Source organism: Salmo salar, chromosome ssa19, assembly GCF_905237065.1.
Source record: "Salmo salar chromosome ssa19, Ssal_v3.1, whole genome shotgun sequence".
Taxonomy (NCBI): domain Eukaryota; kingdom Metazoa; phylum Chordata; class Actinopteri; order Salmoniformes; family Salmonidae; genus Salmo; species Salmo salar.
The window spans coordinates 21,145,152-21,165,141 of record NC_059460.1 but is presented as its reverse complement, the minus strand read 5'-3'; the positions used below and the strand labels follow the sequence as shown (position 1 = coordinate 21,165,141).

The window sequence follows — 19,990 nt, the reverse complement described above, 5'->3', positions numbered from 1 at the left end:
TAGTTAACAGAATACTCTATTCTGTCGAATAAAACAACCATTATAATGCAATACAAGCATTATAACAATCTTGCAATTTCCACAACACTACATTGGCAGGGAAATTGAAGCATAGCCAATATCACTGATATTGTATTGGGCCTGTAGCATACGGCACAAACTTCATTGCTACAGAACTGTTTTTAATTGGTTAATGTTGCATAGGCTTACTTCTTTTAAGTCGTGTCTAAAAAAAGTCAGAGCGGTAGATCCTGGCTTGCATTTTGACTCAGAATGTGATCTTGACTCAAAAGGTTGGTGACCACTGCAGTAGATCATTGAAACTGAACTGACTTGCTCCGATTGTGAATAAGGGAATTATAAGCAAGACAGGCCCAGATTATGATGTAAATGAGGACATTTCTTTGTTTGTCATAAAAACCACAGATTGATGGGCCAGGGATTCTTTTCCATCGTATCTCTCCTCTATTGTTTTACCTCCTGTGCTTGATACGGTGCCATCACAACAGTGGAACAGTGTGATGTATTTCCCTCGCTGGGAGGCGACTGCACAAAGCTACCATCCATGGGAGACATCTTTGAGCCACTCGCACTGGATCCCCCCACAGTGTAATTTTTTAAACGTTCCTTGACCCATCTCTGGGACACAGTGGGGTATGAGTAGAAGGGTGTGAAAGGCGAGTGGGGAGTAAGAGGGAGGTTGGTGAAGGAGTCTTTATGAGTTCTTGACGGTGTTACTTCAGAATGCTGACCCGCCTACACAGTCTTAGAATGGATCGCTGCCCGTCCCTAGAGAGGTTTGTGCAAATAGGCCCTTGTTTGAATCTCTCCCCCTCTCTCTACCACCTCTCTCTTTTCTCTCTATCCCTCACTCTCTTTCTTTCCTCTCTCATTGCCCCCACAGCAGTGGGTAGAGGGCAGAGAAAACCAGAAGCAGCAGCTCTGCACACAGTTTGGCAGACCCCCAATCAGGGGCTCAGTGAGGTTTGTTGTATGATAAGAGGATCAGGCAGGGTAACGGGTTCAGGGGATAATCATCGGCTTCCCAGTCTACCCATACAGTAACATGCAGGGTGAGGCGTGGAGGGATAAGGACATATGCATGCGGTGTTAGACATCCCTTCTGCAAAAGAAAAGATTAACAGAGACAATAGACAGACACCACAGTAGAGGAATCCCCAGTCCCAGTAAGAGATGTATGCACACACACATGCTTAGCCTGTTAGGGCTAGGGGGCAGTATTGACACGGCTGGATAAAAAACGTACCCGATTTAATCTGGTTACTACTCCTGCCCAGTAACTACAATATGCATATAATTATTGGCTTTGGATAGAAAACACCCTAAAGTTTCTAAAACTGTTTGAATGGTGTCTGTGAGTATAACAGAACTCATATGGCAGGCAAAAACCTGAGAAGATTTCATGCAGGAAGTGGCCTGTCTGACAAGGTGTCGTTCTTCTTGTCTCTGTTTATTGAAGACTGAGGATCTCTGCTATAACGTGACACTTCTTACGGCTCCCATAGGCTCTCAGAAGGTGGCAAAAAGCTGAATCGTGGCTTTGCAGGCTCTGGCTGAAAAAAAGCAGCGCGTTTGGATAGTGGCTGGTTACAGTACTGTGAGACTCAGGCGCGTGCCCGCGTCGACCGAATGCTTTGTTTTCTTTCCTCTGTTTACCTAAACGCAGATTCCCGGTGGGAATATTATCGCTTTTTCATGAGAAAAATGGCATAAAAATGGATTTTAAACAGCGGTTGACATGCTTCAAAGTACGGTAATGGAATATTTTGCATTTTTTTGTCACGAATTGCGCCATGCTCGTGACCCTTATTTACACTTCGGATAGTGTCTTGAACGCACGAACAAAACGCCGCTATTTGGATATAACGATGGATTATTTTGGACCATACCAACATTTGTTATTGAAGTAGCAGTCCTGGGAGTGCATTCTGACGAAGACAACGAAGGTAATCAAACTTTTGTAATAGTAAATCTGACTTTGGTCAGGGCTAAACTTGGTGGGTGTCTAAATAGCTAGCCGTGATGGCTGGGCTATCTACTGGGAATATTGCAAAATGTGCTTTCACCGAAAAGCTATTTTAAAATCGGACACCTCGATTGCACAAAGGAGTTCTGTATCTATAATTCTTAAAATAATTGTTATGTTTTTTGTGAACGTTTATCGTGAGTAATTTAGTAAATTCACCGGAGGTTTGCGGGGGGTATGCTAGTTCTGAACGTCACATGCTAATGTAAAAAGCTGTTTTTTGATATAAATATGAACTTGATTGAACAAAACATGCATCTATTGTATAGCATAATGTCCTAGGGTTGTCATCTGATGAAGATCATCAAAGGTTAGTGCTGCATTTAGCTGTGGTTTGGGTTTATGTGACATTATATGCTAGCTTGAAAAATGGGTGTCTGATTATTTCTGGCTGGGTACTCTGCTGACATAATCTAATGTTTTGCTTTCGCTGTAAAGCCTTTTTGAAATCGGACAGTGTGGTTAGATTAACGAGAGTCTTGTCTTTAAAATGCTGTAAAATAGTCATATGTTTGAGAAATTGAAGTAATAGCATTTCTAAGGTATTTGAATAACGCGCCACAGGATTCAACTGGCTGTTGAGTAGGTGGGACGAATTTGTCCCGCCTAGCCCAGAGAGGTTAGAGATACACACTAACACTTGCCTGAATATGCACAAGCAGAGGCACAATTACATGCAGGGATACACACACACACACACACACACACACAAACCTACACACTTGACCAAACTGAGAATGAATGACAGAGGGAGAAATAAAAAATGGCCCATGCATGATACAGTACATCCTTGGGTTGTGCTGGTAAGAGGCTTGTAGTCAGATTAGTGTGTTTGTGGTGCATTTGTCTGCTCGCGTGTTCATTCGCTTCCTCTAGTCTTTTAAGCGTATGTGAGGGAAAATGACTGGACTGCCGATATGTGTAATTGAAATGTACTAAGCCTGGGGGAACGGTATTGTTTAGCGGAAACGTATGTGGCATAAGCATGTTGGCTCCTGTCCAGGGGATCCAATGAAATACTGTACAGGACTCATGCTGTCTCTCATTTAGAAACACTCTTTATCCCGCAAGCCAACCAGAAGTACAGTAGGATATGACGAGTACCAAACTAGTGCAGCAAAAAATGTGAGGTTCTACTTTCCTCATGACTACTACTAGTATCACACATTCAAAATGTGCGCAAAAAAATAATAGGGTTCCTCAAGGGTTCTTTGGGTAGGGTGCTTCTATGTAAAAACCATACTAACCCAAATAACCCCTTTAGCCATTAAATGGTTCTTTGTCGTTCAGAAAAGGGTTATAGTGATAATAAAATTGTATGGCAACAGCTCATTAGAATATTGGGGCGAGGTTTGTGCACAGCTCTTTTTGTGGACGAGTGAGTGAGAATGTCTTTCCAGTTTTAACACATTTTTTGTATTATTCGATATTGACAATGATTATGGCCAGTGACAGTGTTTTGTGAAAGACTGCTGTATGGCCTTATGTTGAGAACTGTTGTGACAATCAGTTCTTCTCAATTCTCTTGTAAGGACCCTCACCCTTTTTCAACTTTTCAATGAACATGATAAAACTTAAGGAATTTTAACAATATAATATGGCTAACAAGAAGAAAAAAAAAACGTGTGGTTTTTCAAATGTTTTTTTTGTAGAACCTTTGAGATTGTAGAACCATTCTCCATTAAGGTTCTATACAGAACCTTTAAAAATGGTTCCTTACAGCACCAAAAAAGGGTTATAACCATAGTGGAACCCTTTTAGGTACTATATAGAACCTTATTGTATTACTTATTCATATCATCTTAGGAATGGGTTATTTATAGCACCATAAAGGTTCAATTTACAACTGTATGAGCAAGGTTCTTTATAGTACCTTCAAAAAAGGGTTCTATACAGCACCAAAAAGGGATCCGAAGAACCATCATTCATTCTTCCCAAAGAACCCTTATTTGGCACTATATAGAACCTTTTGTTTTTAATGTTTAAGCATTACATTAACCCTACGGCACCATGAGAGATGCATTTAGCTACACTGCAATTTTCAAACACAAAGCACGAAGCACAATGAACAGCAAAACAGCAGTATTGATTTCATTGGAAGAATGAACTGAAATGATTCCTTTAACTTGCCTTCAATTTTTCTTTTCAAAGTCAGAACCATTGTCAGTATTAAGCTAGTCTAGTGGACCTTTTATATCCCAGTCAGTCGTCATCAATTAAGCACTTTATTTAGCAAAAGCCAGACAGTTTCATTTCTCTATCAGAAGTGTAATTACTGGGATTTTTGAACATGAAATTATCAGAGAGCCTCTAAACCATTGGCACTTCTTGGGTCCCGATGAGTTACTACTGGGCTCTAAAAAGGTAATGGTCAAAGCTAAGAGCTAAGACGGCGGCACCGTCTTCAGTGGAGAAAAAGTGAAAAGTATGAGCCTGGATTTTGTGCTTGTCACATTGCCACCCATTGGGAACTTCAGAATCAATGGCTTCCAGTAAGCTTTTCAACATTCATTTAGGATCAAAGCCAACAAAACCAACTAAACCCAAAAGTGATGAAAGTAAAACGTACATGTGTTTCTGTTCATTTGAATGCACAGTCTTCCTATACTGTGTATCACTGTTAGAAAGAGTGAGCTGATGGATATATAGCATATAGGGACCTTTACTGACATATCATGCTGAAACAGAGAGAACAGTCTTAGGACTAAAAGAAGTGGTTTGAACTGGATGTTACACTAGGAGGTGAGGAGTTATTTTGGGCCTTGGTGCGCAAGGCTCCCATGGAGGAGGAGGAGGAAGGTAAAGAAGATGCCACAGATCAGCAGGAGATACAGGTGGCCCAACACAGACATAGCACCTTCACCAAACCTTAAAAGTGTGTGTGTGTGTGTGTGTGTGTGTGTGTGTGTGTGTGTGTGTGTGTGTGTGTGTGTGTGTGTGTGTGTGTGTGTGTGTGTGCACGCATGAGTGTGTGCATGAGGGTAAGGAAAGAGAGAGGGAGAAAAGGAAATTAAGAAGACTAGGCGCAATGCACTCAGGATGGAGTGGTGGTTTCTCTTTGGTGGTCTGGAGGAGGTGTGAATGTGGGGGTGTAATAGATTAGAGTTGTGTGTCAGGGCTTATCTCGCGGACAAACCCTGTCCTAGCTAGTGTGAGGAGTCTCTCACAGGCACTGATTCCACTCCGCTGTAGGCTCAGCTCGCTGCAGTGTGGACAGCTAGGCAGGACTTCTGCTAGGCTGCTAGCTGGCTGGCAGGTCTCTCAGACCAACACCACATCACTGTGTCTGCGTCCCAAATTGCACCCTATTCCAGATACAACCCACTACTTTGGCAAGATCCCTATGTGTCATGGTCAATAGTAGTGTACACTTAAGGGAATAGGGACACAGCCTCATACCAACACCACATCACTGTGAGAGAGCTGTATGGAGGGAAGAGCAGTAAGAGAGCCAAGGACAATGACCAGTGTGACTGACGGTAGGACAATAAAGTGAGCATCCTCTTTATCTCAGCAGTGTGAGGCCACCAAATTCAATGGAACATCAGGGCACTCTCCCGGGACGTAAATGGTCCCCTCACCCATGCTCAATTGACCGGTGATGTCTTGGGAGGAGACGGAGGGCTAATGCTAGTCTGACACCCCAATGATGGGGAGAAATTTGTCAAGCTGTCAGTCAGTCAATGGCTGAGTTGACCCTGTGAAAAACACCACCCTAGCTCCAAACAGCTATAGGACCGGCCCTCATCCACTGACCCATTTATTATACATACTGCAATCGCTCAACTGATCTGGGATCAGCAAGAGACCCTGTTCCTTTGCCTTTCCTGCAATTCTGCTTCCTTTGTTGTCGTTGTTTATGAAAATCACTGTGATAAACACGAGTGGAATTAAAAATGGTGTTGTGATGTTGTGTTGACAGCCCTGTTTGGCTGTGATTTTTCTCTCATCGAGGCTGAAGTCATGTGAAGCTAAAGGAAGTTAATGCTTCATGAATGACATTGTACTACGTACATAACACTAAATGGGATTTATGACTCAGCCACTTATGAAAGATTTAACAGGAAGGATTGCTCAATTTTACACCTGCTTTCATCTTCAGGCTTGTTTGTTTGTCTGGCAGTTATACAGTTGTGTTGATAATTAGCTGTTGTGATAAAGTGTCATAATGCAACAATTATTCTGTATAAAAACAGGTTTATATTTATCTCCGGGTGTTAGCATGAGATTGGACCCCCTGGTTAGAGGGCTGAGAGGGGGAGGAAGGGAAGTAAGAAGGTTAGGGAGGGAGGGAGGGAGGTAGGGTAGTGGGAGGTGAGGTGAGGAGGGAGGGAGGGAGGAATATTTGGGGAAAGAGGTAACAGGGGGACGGAGGTTGTTGAAAGATCTGTTATTGTAATATTGAACTCAACACAAACAAATGGAGAACCTATTAAAAATGTATAATCCTGCTTCCGCTTCCAAAATAAAGCACCAGGGAGTAGCTAGGCTGAGAAATGCCTGCATAAAAATGTTCATGCGCTCAGGGAGGTAGATCAGAGGGAGAAGCCAAAAGCAGCCCCCAAGTCAAAGCCAGAAATGCAGATAAAACATAACGCTCTTGACAGTTTACAATATACTGTATGTACTGGTGTTTTTTAAAGGGCTATTATAACAAATGTTGTCACTTGTATTGTGTTTTGAATTCATAATTTTTTTTAATCAGAGACTAACAACATATTTTCAAGTTTTGTTGAAATCTTAACATCTTTACCTAAGAGATTATGACGACAGTGCCTTGATTAATTCAAAATTAACTAAGTCTCTTGGATCATAAATAGTGTTCAATTGAAAAACCTTGGGTTTCCTTCATTCAGTATCACCGCCAGTGCACCGAAGGTGCACATTAACATATCAAAGGGCTAAACCAGCCCGTCTAGAATTTAAAGCATGCTCTGTTGTGATGTTGAAGAGCAGCAACACTGACATGAGAGGAAGTCTGTCTGTCTGTCCTCTTTACACATTCCCCTCTGTTGAGAAGGGAGACATGTGGTTGCGTCTCCAAGGGTACCCTGTTCACTATATCGTGCATTACTTTTGACTAAGACCTGGTTAAAAGTAGTGCTATATATAGGGAAAAGAGTGGCATTTGTAATGCAGCCTACCTCTCTCAGTGAACGTGCAATAACACGCATTCCTGTCATAATTAAACACTTCAGGAATGTGGAACGCTGGAAATGTATTTACCCATAAGACACCAGACCATGGACATGGATAAGTGGGGCATGTTCTAGATAGGGAGGTAAGAGCATGCTTCTCTCTTCTCTGACAGCAGACCCTCAGTACGTCCAAAATGACACCTTATTCCCTACATAGTGCATTCATTTTGAACAGAGCACTATAGGCCCTGGTCAATAGTAGTGCACTATAAAGAGAATAGGGTGCCATGTGGGACACAGACTTGGAGATGTGATTTGATTACAGCTCAAGCATTGACACATTAGCTAGTTCCTCTCATTAACTTTGAGTTTCTCTCATTACCCCTCTTCACCCCATTTTTTGTTCCCTTTTCACAGCTTTTTAGCGGAAGCCGTTAGCAGATACATACCCCGCCAATCTAATAACAGGGCTATCACTGAAGTCAGACACATTAAAAGAGCGATGAAGCTCTTGACATTCTTCCCAACCCTGGCAACCCATGGGTAGTCTATGGGATTTATTTCACATGTAATCATCATAGTGTATGAGTTTGTATATTGTGAACAGGGTGTTCAAAATGGCTGCATTTTCTCACTAGGGTTGCAAAATTACAGTAACTTTCCCAAAATGTACTGGTGTTCTATGAATCACAGTTGGAAGATTCACAGAATCAGGAGGGAATAAGCATGGATCCAGAATCCTCTAACCAGGATTCCAGGAAAATCTGGACATTTTGGGAAAGTTACCAGATTTTTGCAACCCAATTCCTGACTATGTATTGCTGAAAACTATGGCTGGCCGGGAGTGTGTTTTCCACCTCTGACCTCATTCTCATTTTGACTCTGCTGTTACGACATTTTAATCCACTGCTTGGCACCCTATACTGTATGACAATGTTTACAAGCCAAAGTGCTGACCTTGGAAAATAACTTTGGACAGGACTTGATAAAAATGTTAGAGGACTAAGGAAAGTGCATGCAATAAAACCAGTGCCAGCTGGTATTTTACAGGCTTGGGGAAAGCTACTGCAATTCATTTATGTTCTCTTTCGACATATTTTAAAATATGTGAGAATAGGAACGCATTTACCTTGAATTTGTATATTGGCTTGTAGTGTGGTTTTCCCCACTGGATATGGAAGATGTGCTTTGTGATGATGCTTTGTGTGTGTGCATGTGCATGTGCATGCATGCGTGTGTGCTTGTTCTTGCCTGTGTGGGTGCCTTTGTAGATGCGTGCACGCATGAGTGGGTGCTGCGTGTGTTTGTGGATATGGAGTGTAATATCTCTCCAGGTCTCCAGTAAGAGTATGTCTAAAGAGGTCTGCGCACCTCTCCTCTCAAGCATGGTGGTGGTAGTGTGATGGTTTGGGGATGCTTTACTGCCTCAGGACCTTGCCTTAATAGAATGGACCATGAATTCTGCAGGAGAATGTCAGGCCATCCGTCTGTGAGCTGATGCTGGAGTGCAGTTGGGTCATGTAGCAAGACAATGATCCAAAACACAATCAAGTCTATATGAAAATGGTTTAAAAGCAACACATTTTAAGCTTCGAATGGCCTAGTCAAAGTCCAGACGTGATCCCAATTGATGTGGCAGGACTTCAAACGAGCAGTTCATGCTTGAAAACCTACACATTTCGCTGAGTTAAAGCAGTTCTGCATGTAAACGGGCCAGAATTCCTCCACAGCGATGTGAGACTGATGAACAACTACAGGAAGCATTTGGTTGCAGTAATTGCAGCTAAAAACGGCACAACCAGTTATTGAGTGTAACAGAGCAATTACTTTTTCACGCAGGGGAATTGGGTGTTGCATAACTTTGTTAATTTAATAAATAAAATAAGTATACTTTTTTTTTGTTATTTGTAAACTCAGGTTCCCTTTATCGAATATTAGGTTTTGGTTGAAGATCTGATAACATCCAGTATCAAAAATATGCAAAAATAGAGAATCAGAAATGGGGCAAATACTTTTCACTGCACTGTACATGACAGCATACAAATGCCATCAAGACTATCACCATGTTTTTTCCTCATGTTAAATTCACAACTTTTCCCTCTCGCTTGCAGCCTCTTCAAACATACATTTTACCTCAGCTTTTACCAGATGTTTGCACCATAAGAGGACTTATTTCGTGGACACAGGACTAGTCTGGTGTGCCTACCACGCTCTGTCTGTCTGTTAGTGCCGTTGCGGTTACACCTGAGAGGTCAGTGTGTGTGTGTGTGTGTGTGTACGTATAATGTGTGTGTATGTATGCACGTACGTGAGTGGCAGCCGGCCACACATGAGAGGCCAGGAGACAGGCAACGGTGAGGACATGGTTGTCACCACTAGTGGATGTTTACATCGCGGCTGTAGACAAGGTGTGGTTACCAATGGTTATGGAGGCAACCCTGAGCTCTAGCTAACTGACCCGGTGCAGAGATGTCAGAGACATTGGCGCGAGAACACTTGAACCTGTAAACTGACATTTGTTGAGAGCTTTTATAGAGCAGTTAATGCTTCTGGACCGTGTAGGTGTATGCAATGCTGGTATTGAGGATATGGAACACATTGAGTGGGTGTAAACTAAATATGCATTATTGCAATTTCACCTTGTTGAAGTCAACACAATCAACACATCTAATCACTGTCTTTGTTTCTATCTGTTTTTCAGCCGCTGGACTACGAAACGAAGAAGGCCTACACCTTCAAGGTAGATGCAGAAAACGCCCACCTGGACCCGCGGTTCCACAGCTTCGGGGCCTTCAAGGACACAGCCACAGTGAAGATTAACGTCCTGGATGTAGATGAGCCTCCAGTGTTCACTAAGCCCTCTTACGAGATGGAGGTATACGAGGACTCACCTGTAGGCGACATCATCGGTGCTGTCACCGGACAGGATCTGGATGCTAGCAACAGCCCTGTCAGGTAAAGTTAAAGGTCCTGAAAACTCATTCTGAAAAGTACTTTTTCTCTCATGACTAACTACCAGGAAGTTTGAAAAGACAGGCTGAGTGAGCGGGGAGATTATATTCATGAGCTCACCTTGACTGACAGCTCTTTGAAACACCTATGTCAAGCAACTTGGATGCTGTGAGCAGTGTTGCAGAAAATATAATCTCAATGTATTGATACACAAAGCTACTCAAACAACATTGAAATTGCATCAATGATATCATTTTTTTATATACAGTATCTCACAAAAGTGAGTACACCCCTCACATTTTTGTAAATATTTGAGTATATCTTTTCATGTGACAACACTGAAGAAATGACACTTTGCTACAATGTAAAGTAGTGAGTGTACAGCTTGTATAACAGTGTAAATTTGCTGTCCCCTCAAAATAACACAACACACAGCCATTCATGTCTAAACCGCTGGCAACAAAAGTGAGTACACCCCTAAGTGAAAATGTCCAAATTGGGCCCAATTAGCCATTTTCCCTCCCCGGTGTCATGTGACTCGTTAGTGTTACAAGGTCTCAGGTGTAAATGGGGAGCAGGTGTTTTAAATTTGATGTCATCTCTCTCACACTCCCTCATACTGACTGGCCACTGGAAGTTCAACATGGCACCTCATGGAAAAGAACTCTCTGAGGATCTGAAAAAAAGAATTTTTGCTCTACATAAAGATGGCCTGGGCTATAAGAAGATTGCCAAGACCCTGAAACTGAGCTGCAGCACGGTGGCCAAGACCATACAGCGGTTTAACCTCTTGGGGCTAGGTGGGACGCTAGCGTGCCACCCGTGGTGCACTCCATCAACAGCAGGTGCATTTCAAGAGCGGCAAATTTGAATCCAAATAAATGTCAAAATTCAAATTTTTCAAAAATACAACTATTTTACACCATTTGAAAGATAAACATCTCCTTAATCTAACCACGTTTTACGATTTCAAAAAGGTTTTACGGCGAAAGCATAAATTTAGAGTATGTTAGGACAGTACATTTACAAGAGTTGTGTGTAATGTTTTGTCAAGTCAAAGACAGGGTCACCAAAACCATAAAACCAGCTAAAATGATGCACTAACCTTTTACAATCTCCATCAGATGACACTCCTAGGACATTATGTTAGACAATGCATGCATTTTTAGTTCTATCAAGTTCATATTTATATCCAAAAACAGCGTTTTACTATGGCATTGATGTTGAGGAAATCGTTTCCCTCCAATAACTGGCAGTCAAGTCAGCGTCACAAATTAAATAATTAAAATTAGAAAACATTGGTAAAATATTATATTGTCATTTAAAGAATTATAGATTTACATCTCTTGAACTCAATCAACTTGCCAGATTTAAAAATAACCTTACTGGGAAATCACACTTTGCAATAATCTGAGCACTGCGCCCAGAAAAATACGCGTTGCGATACAGACTAGACGTCATGTTGGGGAGATCTAAAATCGAAAATACTATGTAAATAATCCATTACCTTTGATTCTCTTCATCAGATGTCACTTCCAGGTATCACAGGTCCATAACGAATGTAGTTTTGTTCAAAAAAGCTCATCATTTATGTCCAAAATCTCCGTCTCGTTAGCACATGATGTAAGCCAGCCGGACTTCTCGTCATGAACGAGGGGAAAAAATATATTTCCGTTCGTTCAAACATGTCAAACGTTGTATAGCATAAATCATTAGGGCCTTTTTTAACCAGAACATGAATAATATTCAAGGTGGACGAATGCATACTCTTTTATAACGTATTGGAACGAGGGTACCCAACATGAACTCGCGCCAGGTGTCTAATGGGACATCATCGTTCCATGGCTCTTGTTCGGTCAGATCTCCCTCCAGAAGACTCAAAACACTTTGTAAAGGCTGGTGACATCTAGTGGAAGCAATAGGAAGTGCCAAAATATTCCTAAGCCCCTGTGTTTTTCAATGGGATAGGTTTAAAGTCAATACAACACATCAGGTATCCACTTCCTGTCAGAAAATGTCTCAGGGTTTTGCCTGCCAAATGAGTTCTGTTATACTCACAGACACCATTCAAACAGTTTTAGAAACTTTAGAGTGTTTTCTATCCATATATAATAAGTATATGCATATTCTAGTTACTGGGTAGGATTAGTAACCAGATTAAATCGGGTACATTTTTTTTATCCAGACGTGCAAATGCTGCCCCCTAGACCCAACAGGTTAACAGGACAGGTTCCACTCAGAACAGGCCTCGCCATGGTCAACCAAAGAAGTTGAGTGCACGTGCTCAGCGTCATATCCAGAGGTTGTCTTTGGGAAATAGACGTATGAGTGCTGCCAGCATTGCTGCAGAGGTTGAAGGGGTGGGGGGTCAGCCTGTCAGTGCTTAGACCATACGCCGCACACTGCATCAAATTGGTCTGCATGGCTGTCGTCCCAGGAAGCCTCTTCTAAAGATGATGCACAAGAAAGCCCGCAAACAGTTTGCTGAAGACAAGCAGACTAAGGACATGGATTACTGGAACCATATCCTGTGGTCTGATGAGACCAAGATAAACTTATTTGGTTCAGATGGTGTCAAGCGTGTGTGGCGGCAACCAGGTGAGGAGTACAAAGACAAGTGTGTCTTGCCTACAGTCTAGCATGGTGGTTGGAGTGTCATGGTCTGGGGCTGCATTAGTGCTGCCGGTACTGGGGAGCTACAGTTCATTGAGGGAACCATGAATGCCAACATGTAGTACTGTGACATACTGAAGCAGAGCATGATCCCCTCCCTTCGGAGACTGGGCCGCAGGGCAGTATTCCAACATGATAATGACCCCAAACACACCTCCAAGATGACCACTGCCATGCTAAAGAAGCTGAGGGTAAAGGTGATGGACTGGCCAAGCATGTCTCCAGACCTAAACCCTATTGAGCATCTGTGGGGCATCCTCAAACGGAAGGTGGAGGAGTGCAAGGTCTCTAACATCCACCAGCTCTGTGATGTCGTCATGGAGGAGTGGAAGAGGACTCCAGTGGCAACCTGTGAAGCTCTGGTGAACTCCATGCCCAAGAGGGTTAATGCAGTGCTGGAAAATGATGTTGGCCACACAAAATATTGACACTTTGGGCCCAATTTGGATATTTTCACTTAGGGGTGTACTCACTTTTGTTGCCAGCGGTTTAGACATGAATGGCTGTGTGTTGTGTTATTTTGAGGGGACAGCAAATTTACACTGTTATACAAGCTGTACACTCACTACTTTACATTGTAGCAAAGTGTCATTTCTTCAGTGTTGTCACATGAAAAGATATACTCAAATATTTACAAAAATGTGAGGGGTGTACTCACTTTTGTGAGATACTGTGTATATATATAGAACAAAAATATTAATGGATACATTTTACAGTTAGTTTATAGAAGGAGCTCAATCAATTGAAATAAATTCATTAGGCCCTAATTTATGGAGTTCACATGACTGGGCAGGGGCGCAGCCATGGGTGGGCCTGGGAGGGCATAGGCCCACCCACTTGGGAGCCAGGCCCTGACAATCAGAATGAGTTTTTCCCCACAAGGGCTTTTTTACAGACAGAAATTCTCCCCAGTTTCATCAGTTGTCTGGGTGACTGGTCTCAGAAGATACCGCAGGTGTGAAAGCCGGAAGTGGAGGTCCTGGGCTGGCGTGGTTACATGTGGTGCCAGTTGGACGTACTGCGAAATTCTCAAACTACATTGAGGGTGGTTTATACACTGCTCAAAAAATAAAGGGAAAACTAAAATAACACATCCTAGATCTGAATGAATGAAATAATCTTATTAAATACTTTTTCTTTACATAGTTGAATGTGCTGACAACAAAATCACACAAAAATAATCAATTGAAATCCAATTTATCAACCCATGGAGGTCTGGATTTGGAGTCACACTCAAAATTAAAGTGGAAAACCACACTACAGGCTGATCCAACTTTGTAATGTCCTTAAAACAAGTCAAAATGAGGCTCAGTAGTGTGTGTGGCCTCCACGTGCATGTATCACCTCCCTACAACGCCTGGGCATGCTCCTGATGAGGTGGCGGATGGTCTCCTGAGGGATCTCCTCCCAGACCTGGACTAAAGCATCCGCCAACTCCTGGACAGTCTGTGGTGCAACGTGGCGTTGGTGGATGGAGCGAGACATGATGTCCCAGATATGCTCAATTGGATTCAGGTCTGGGGAACGGGCGGGCCAGTCCATAGCATCAATGCCTTCCTCTTGCAGGAACTGCTGACACACTCCAGCCACATGAGGTCTAGCATTGTCTTGCATTAGGAGGAACCCAGGGCCAACCGCACCAGCATATGGTCTCACAAGGGGTCTGAGGATCTCATCTCGGTACCTAATGGCAGTCAGGCTACCTCTGGCGAGCACATGGAGGACTGTGCGGCCCCCCAAAGAAATGCCCCCCCTAACAATGACTGACCCTCCGCCAAACCGGTCATGCTGGAGGATGTTGCAGGCAGCAGAACGTTCTCCACGGCGTCTCCAGACTCTGTCACGTCTGTCACATGTGCTCAGTGTGAACCTGCTTTCATCTGTGAAGAGCACAGGGCGCCAGTGGCGAATTTGCCAATCTTGGTGTTCTCTGGCAAATGCCAAACATCCTGCACGGTGTTGGGCTGTAAGCACAACATGAGGTCTAGCATTGTCTTGCATTAGGAGGAACCCAGGGCCAACCGCACCAGCATATGGTGGACGTCGGGCCCTCATACCACCCTCATGGAGTCTGTTTCTGACCGTTTGAGCAGACACATGCACATTTGTGGCCTGCTGGAGGTCATTTTGCAGGGCTCTGGCAGTGCTCCTCCTTGCACAAAGGCGGAGGGGTTGTTGCCCTCCTACGCCCTCCTCCACGTCTCCTGATGTACTGGCCTGTCTCCTGGTAGCGCCTCCATGCTCTGGACACTACGCTGACAGACACAGCAAACCTTCTTGCCACAGCTCGCATTGATGTGCCATCCTGGATGAGCTGCACTACCTGAGCCACTTGTGTGGGTTGTAGACTCCGTCTCATGCTACCACTAGAGTGAAAGCACCACCAGCATTCAAAAGTGACCAAAACATCAGCCAGGAAGCATAGGAACTGAGAAGTGGTCTGTGGTCACCACCTGCAGAACCACTCCTTTATTAGGGGTGTCTTGCTAATTGCCTATAATTTCCATCTGTTGTCTATTCCATTTGCACAACAGCATGTGAAATTTATTGTCAATCAGTGTTGCTTCCTAAGTGGACAGTTTGATTTCACAGAAGTGTGATTGACTTGGAGTTACATTGTGTTGTTTAAGTGTTCCCTTTATTTTTTTTGAGCAGTATAGTAGAGAAATTAACATTACATTCTCGGTCAACAGCTTTGGTGGACATTCCGGCAGTTAGCGCACCAATTGCATGCTCCCTCAAAACTTGAGACAGTGGCCTTTTATTGTCCCCAGCACAATGTGCACATGTATAATGATCATGCTGGTCTATCAGCTTCTTGATTTGCCACACCTGTCAAGTGAATGGACTATCTTGGCAAAGTAGAAGTGCTCACTAACAGTGATGTGGACAAATTGGTGCACAATATTTTAGAGAAATAAGCTTTTTGTGCATATTGAACAATTCTTGGATCTTTTATTTCAGCTCATGAAACATGGGACCAACACTTTACAGTGAGGGAGAAAAGTATTTGTTCCCCTGCTGATTTTGTACATTTGCCCAATGACAAAGAAATGATCAGTCTATAATTTTAATGGTAGGTTTATTTGAACAATGAGAGACAGAATAACAACAACAAAAAATCCAGAAAAACGCATGTCAAAAATGTTATAAATTGATTTTCATTTTAATGATGGAAATGAGTATTTGACCCCCTCTAAGAAAGATTTCTGGCTCCCAGGTGTCTTTTATACAGGTAAGGAGCTGAGATTAGGAGCTCACTCTTAAAGGGAGTGCTCCGCTTGTCACCTGTATAAAAGACAACTGTCCACAGAAGCAATCAATCAATCAGATTCCAAACTCTCCACCATGGCCAAGACCAAAGAGCTCTCCAAGGATGTCAGGGACAAGATTGTAGACCTACACAAGGCTGGAATGGGCTACAAGACCATCGCCAAGCAGCTTGGTGAGAAGGTGATAACAGTTGGTGCGATTATTCGCAAATGGAAGAAACACAAAAGGGCTGTCAATCTCCCTCGGCCTGGGGCTCCATGCAAGATCTCACCTCGTGGAATTGCAATGATCATGAGAACGGTGAGGAATCAGCCAAGAACTACACGGGAGGATCTTGTCAATGACCTCAAGGCAGCTGGGACCATAGTCACCAAGAAAACAATTGGTAACACACTACGCCGTGAAGGTCTGAAATCCTGCAGCCCCCGCAAGGTCCCCCTGCTCAAGAAAGCACATACACATGCCCATCTGAAGTTTGCCAATGAACATCTGAATGATTCAGAGGACAACTGGGTGAAAGTGTTGTGGTCAGATGAGATCAAAATGGAGCTCTTTGGCATCAACTCAACCGCCGTGTTTGGAGGAGGAGGAATGCTGCTATGACCCCAAGAACACCATCCCCACCGTCAAACATGGAGGTGGAAACATTATGCTTTGGGGTGTTTTTCTGCTAAGGGGACAGGACAACTTCACCGCATCAAAGGGACGATGGACGGGGCCATGTACTGTCAAATCTTGGGTGAGAACCTCCTTCCCTCAGCCAGGGCTTTGAATTGGGTCGTGGATGGGTATTCCAGCATGACAATGACCCAAAACACACGGCCAAGGCAACGAAGGAGTGGCTCAAGAAGAAGCACATTAAGGTCCTGGAGTGGCCTAGCCAGTCTCCAGACCTTAATCCCATAGAAAATCTGTGGAGGGAGCTGAAGGTTCAAGTTGCCAAACGTCAGCCTCGAAACCTTAATGACTTGGAGAAGATCTGCAAAGAGGAGTGGGACAAAATCCCTCCTGAGATGTTTGCAAACCTGGTGGCCAACTACAAGAAACGTCTGACCTCTGTGATTGCCAACAAGGGTTTTTGCCACCAAGTACTAAGTCATGTTTTGCAGAGGGGTCAAATACTTATATCCCTCATTAAAATGCTAATCATTTTATAACATTTTTGACATGCGTTTTTCTGGATTTTGTTATTCTGAAGACCTAGCTAGTCCATAACTTGCTAACACCAGATACAGATGAAACGGGGAAGATACGCATCTTTGCCATAGATGAAAAGGGTAAACTTGTAATTATATTTGCTGACACATTTAGTCAAATTTTGGCATCAGTAGAGTAGCTATCTAACTATATAAACCACACCCCTCTGCATACATGCCTTATCCAATGTTGGTTAGAAGGCTGTACTTATTTACACCATTGGTGTATTAAAAATTAGCCTTGTCCCCTTAATAATACATCAAAGTGTTTGACATAGGGAGGGGACCAGTAACTTTATGATCAAACTTTATTAATGTAGAAGCAACAGTTATTTTTCCTACTGGTCAGCTTATTTTAATCTGTTTTCCTTCAAATATCATCCAATGTCATGAAAAACATATTTTTGACTCTTCATGACCTTTATAAATATTTATTAAGGGTAAGGAAAGATTGCAAAATAGTATAGGTCTGGACTCTCCAAGCCTGTTCCTGGAGAGCTACCCTCCCCATAGGCATTTACTCCAACCCCAGTTGTAACTAACCTGATTCAGTTTTACTTTAAAACCACTCTAAAAAATGATAGGCTAAAACGATTTGGGTTATTTGGTAACCAGCGCTGTTTACGTAGTGGACTTAACATGTTGTGTTATTTAGACTCCCCAGTTGGATTGCGTGAATAACCCAACATGTTGGGATTACCAAAACATGGGTTAATTTCACCATCAGTTGCATATTTTATACTCTCATGCTGGGTTGACCTAGCAGCTGGGTCTTTTGTTATGTAAAGCTTGGGCTATTTTCAGGCAGTGTGGCTTATTAGGGGCATGACTTTCACCCATGAGAGTAATGGAAACTCAGCAAAAAATAAACATCCTATCACTGTCAACTGCGTTTATTTTCAGCAAACTTAAAATATGTTCATACAAATATTTACACAACAACTGAGACATAAACTGAACAAGTTCCACAGACATGTGACTAATAGAAATGGAATAATGTGTCCCTGAACAAAGGGGAGGTCAAAATAACAGTCAGTATCTGGTGTGGCCACCAACTGCAGTGCATCTCCTCCTTATGGACTGCACCAGATTTGCCAGTTCTTGCTGTGCGATGTTACCCCACTCTTCCACCAAGGCACCTGCAAGTACCTGGACATTTCTGGGTGGTATGGCCCTAGCCCTCACCCTCCGATCCAACAGGTCACAGACGTGCTCAAAGGGATTGAGATCCGGGCTCTTCGCTGGCCATGGCAAAACACTGACATTCCTGTCTTGCAGAAAATCACACACAGAATGAGCAGTATGACTGGTGGCACTGTCATGCTGGAGGGTCATGTCAGGACGAGCCTGCACGGAGGGTACCACATGAGGGAGGAGGATGTCTTCCCTGTAACGCACAGCGTTGAGATTGCCTGCAATGACAACAAGCTCAGTCCGATGATGCTGTGACACACCACCTCCAAATTGATCCCGCTCCAGAGTACAGGCCTTGGTGTAACGTTCATTCCTTCGATGATAAACGCGAATCCGACCATCACCCCTGGTGAGACAAAACCGTGACTCGTCAGTGAAGAGCACTTTTTGCCAGTCCTGTCTGGTCCAGCGACGGTGGGTTTGCGCCCATAGGCGATGTTGTTGCCGGTGATGTCTGGTGAGGACCTACCTTACAACAGGCCTACAAGCCCTCAGTCCAGCCTCTCTCAGCCTATTGTGGACAGTCTGAGCACTGATGGAGGGATTGTGCATTCCTGGTGTAACTCGGACAGTTGTTGTTGTCATCCTGTACCTGTCCCGCAGGTGTGATGTTCGGATGTACCAATCCTGTGCAGGTGTTGTTACACGTGGTCTGCCACTGCGAGGACGATCAGCTGTCCGTCCTGTCTCGCAGTAGCACTGTCTTAGGCGTCTCACAGTTCGGACATTGCAATTTATTGCCCTGGCCACATCTGCAGTCCTCATGTCTCCTTGCAGCATGCCTAAGGCACGTTCACGCAGGTGAGCAGGGACCCTGGGCATCTTTATTTTGGTGTTTTTCAGAGTCAGTCAAAAGGCCTCTTTAGTGTCCTAAGTTTTCATAACTGTAACCTTAATTGCCTACCGTCTGTAAGCTGTTAGTGTCTTAACGACCGTTCCACAGGTGCATGTTCATTAATTGTTTATGGTTTATTGAACAAGTGTGGGAAACAGTGTTTAAACCCTTTACAATGAAGATCTGGGAAGTTATTTCGATTTTTACGATTTTTACGAATTATCTTTGAAAGACATGGTCCTGAGTTTACATGCTGCAAATGCAATTATTCCATATTTTTTTCACATTCTATAATATTTAGATTATTTATTAGATATTGTAATAAGTAGTGATGTTATGTTTGGTACTGGAGTTCTGAGACATGCGTTGAAATCGCTAAGCAGTTTACTTCAAAGCAGTGTGCGGATGCCTGTATCACTTTATCAGAAGCACTTGATCAATGATGTCTGAAGCTTCATTTTGTCGAACAACCACCTGATTTGTTTGGTATTTGTTTCAGTAGAAGACAAAAATGTTAGTATGCGCCCGTGCTACAGCGTGTGACATTTTTAGTAATTTGGCTGCTCTAAATTATTTTGGCCAGCAGGTGCCACTAGTGTTCAATGTGTTGATCAAAGCCTTGAGCAGTGAACCTATTTTTCACACAATTGTCTGGGAAACGGTAATGCTTCAGTTCCCCATT

At 43.2% G+C, this 19,990-nt stretch overlaps 1 protein-coding gene across 1 annotated transcript in view; it reads left to right on the top strand.

Annotated features, from left to right (window-relative positions):
• Window positions 1-19,990, top strand: part of LOC106578565 (cadherin-12) — a 250,360-nt gene that overhangs the window by 184,383 nt on the left and 45,987 nt on the right. The window contains exon 7 of the mRNA XM_014157554.2: window positions 9,887-10,140. Coding sequence (XP_014013029.2) covers window positions 9,887-10,140 — 254 coding nt within the window. The remainder of the gene's footprint in view (window positions 1-9,886; window positions 10,141-19,990) is intronic.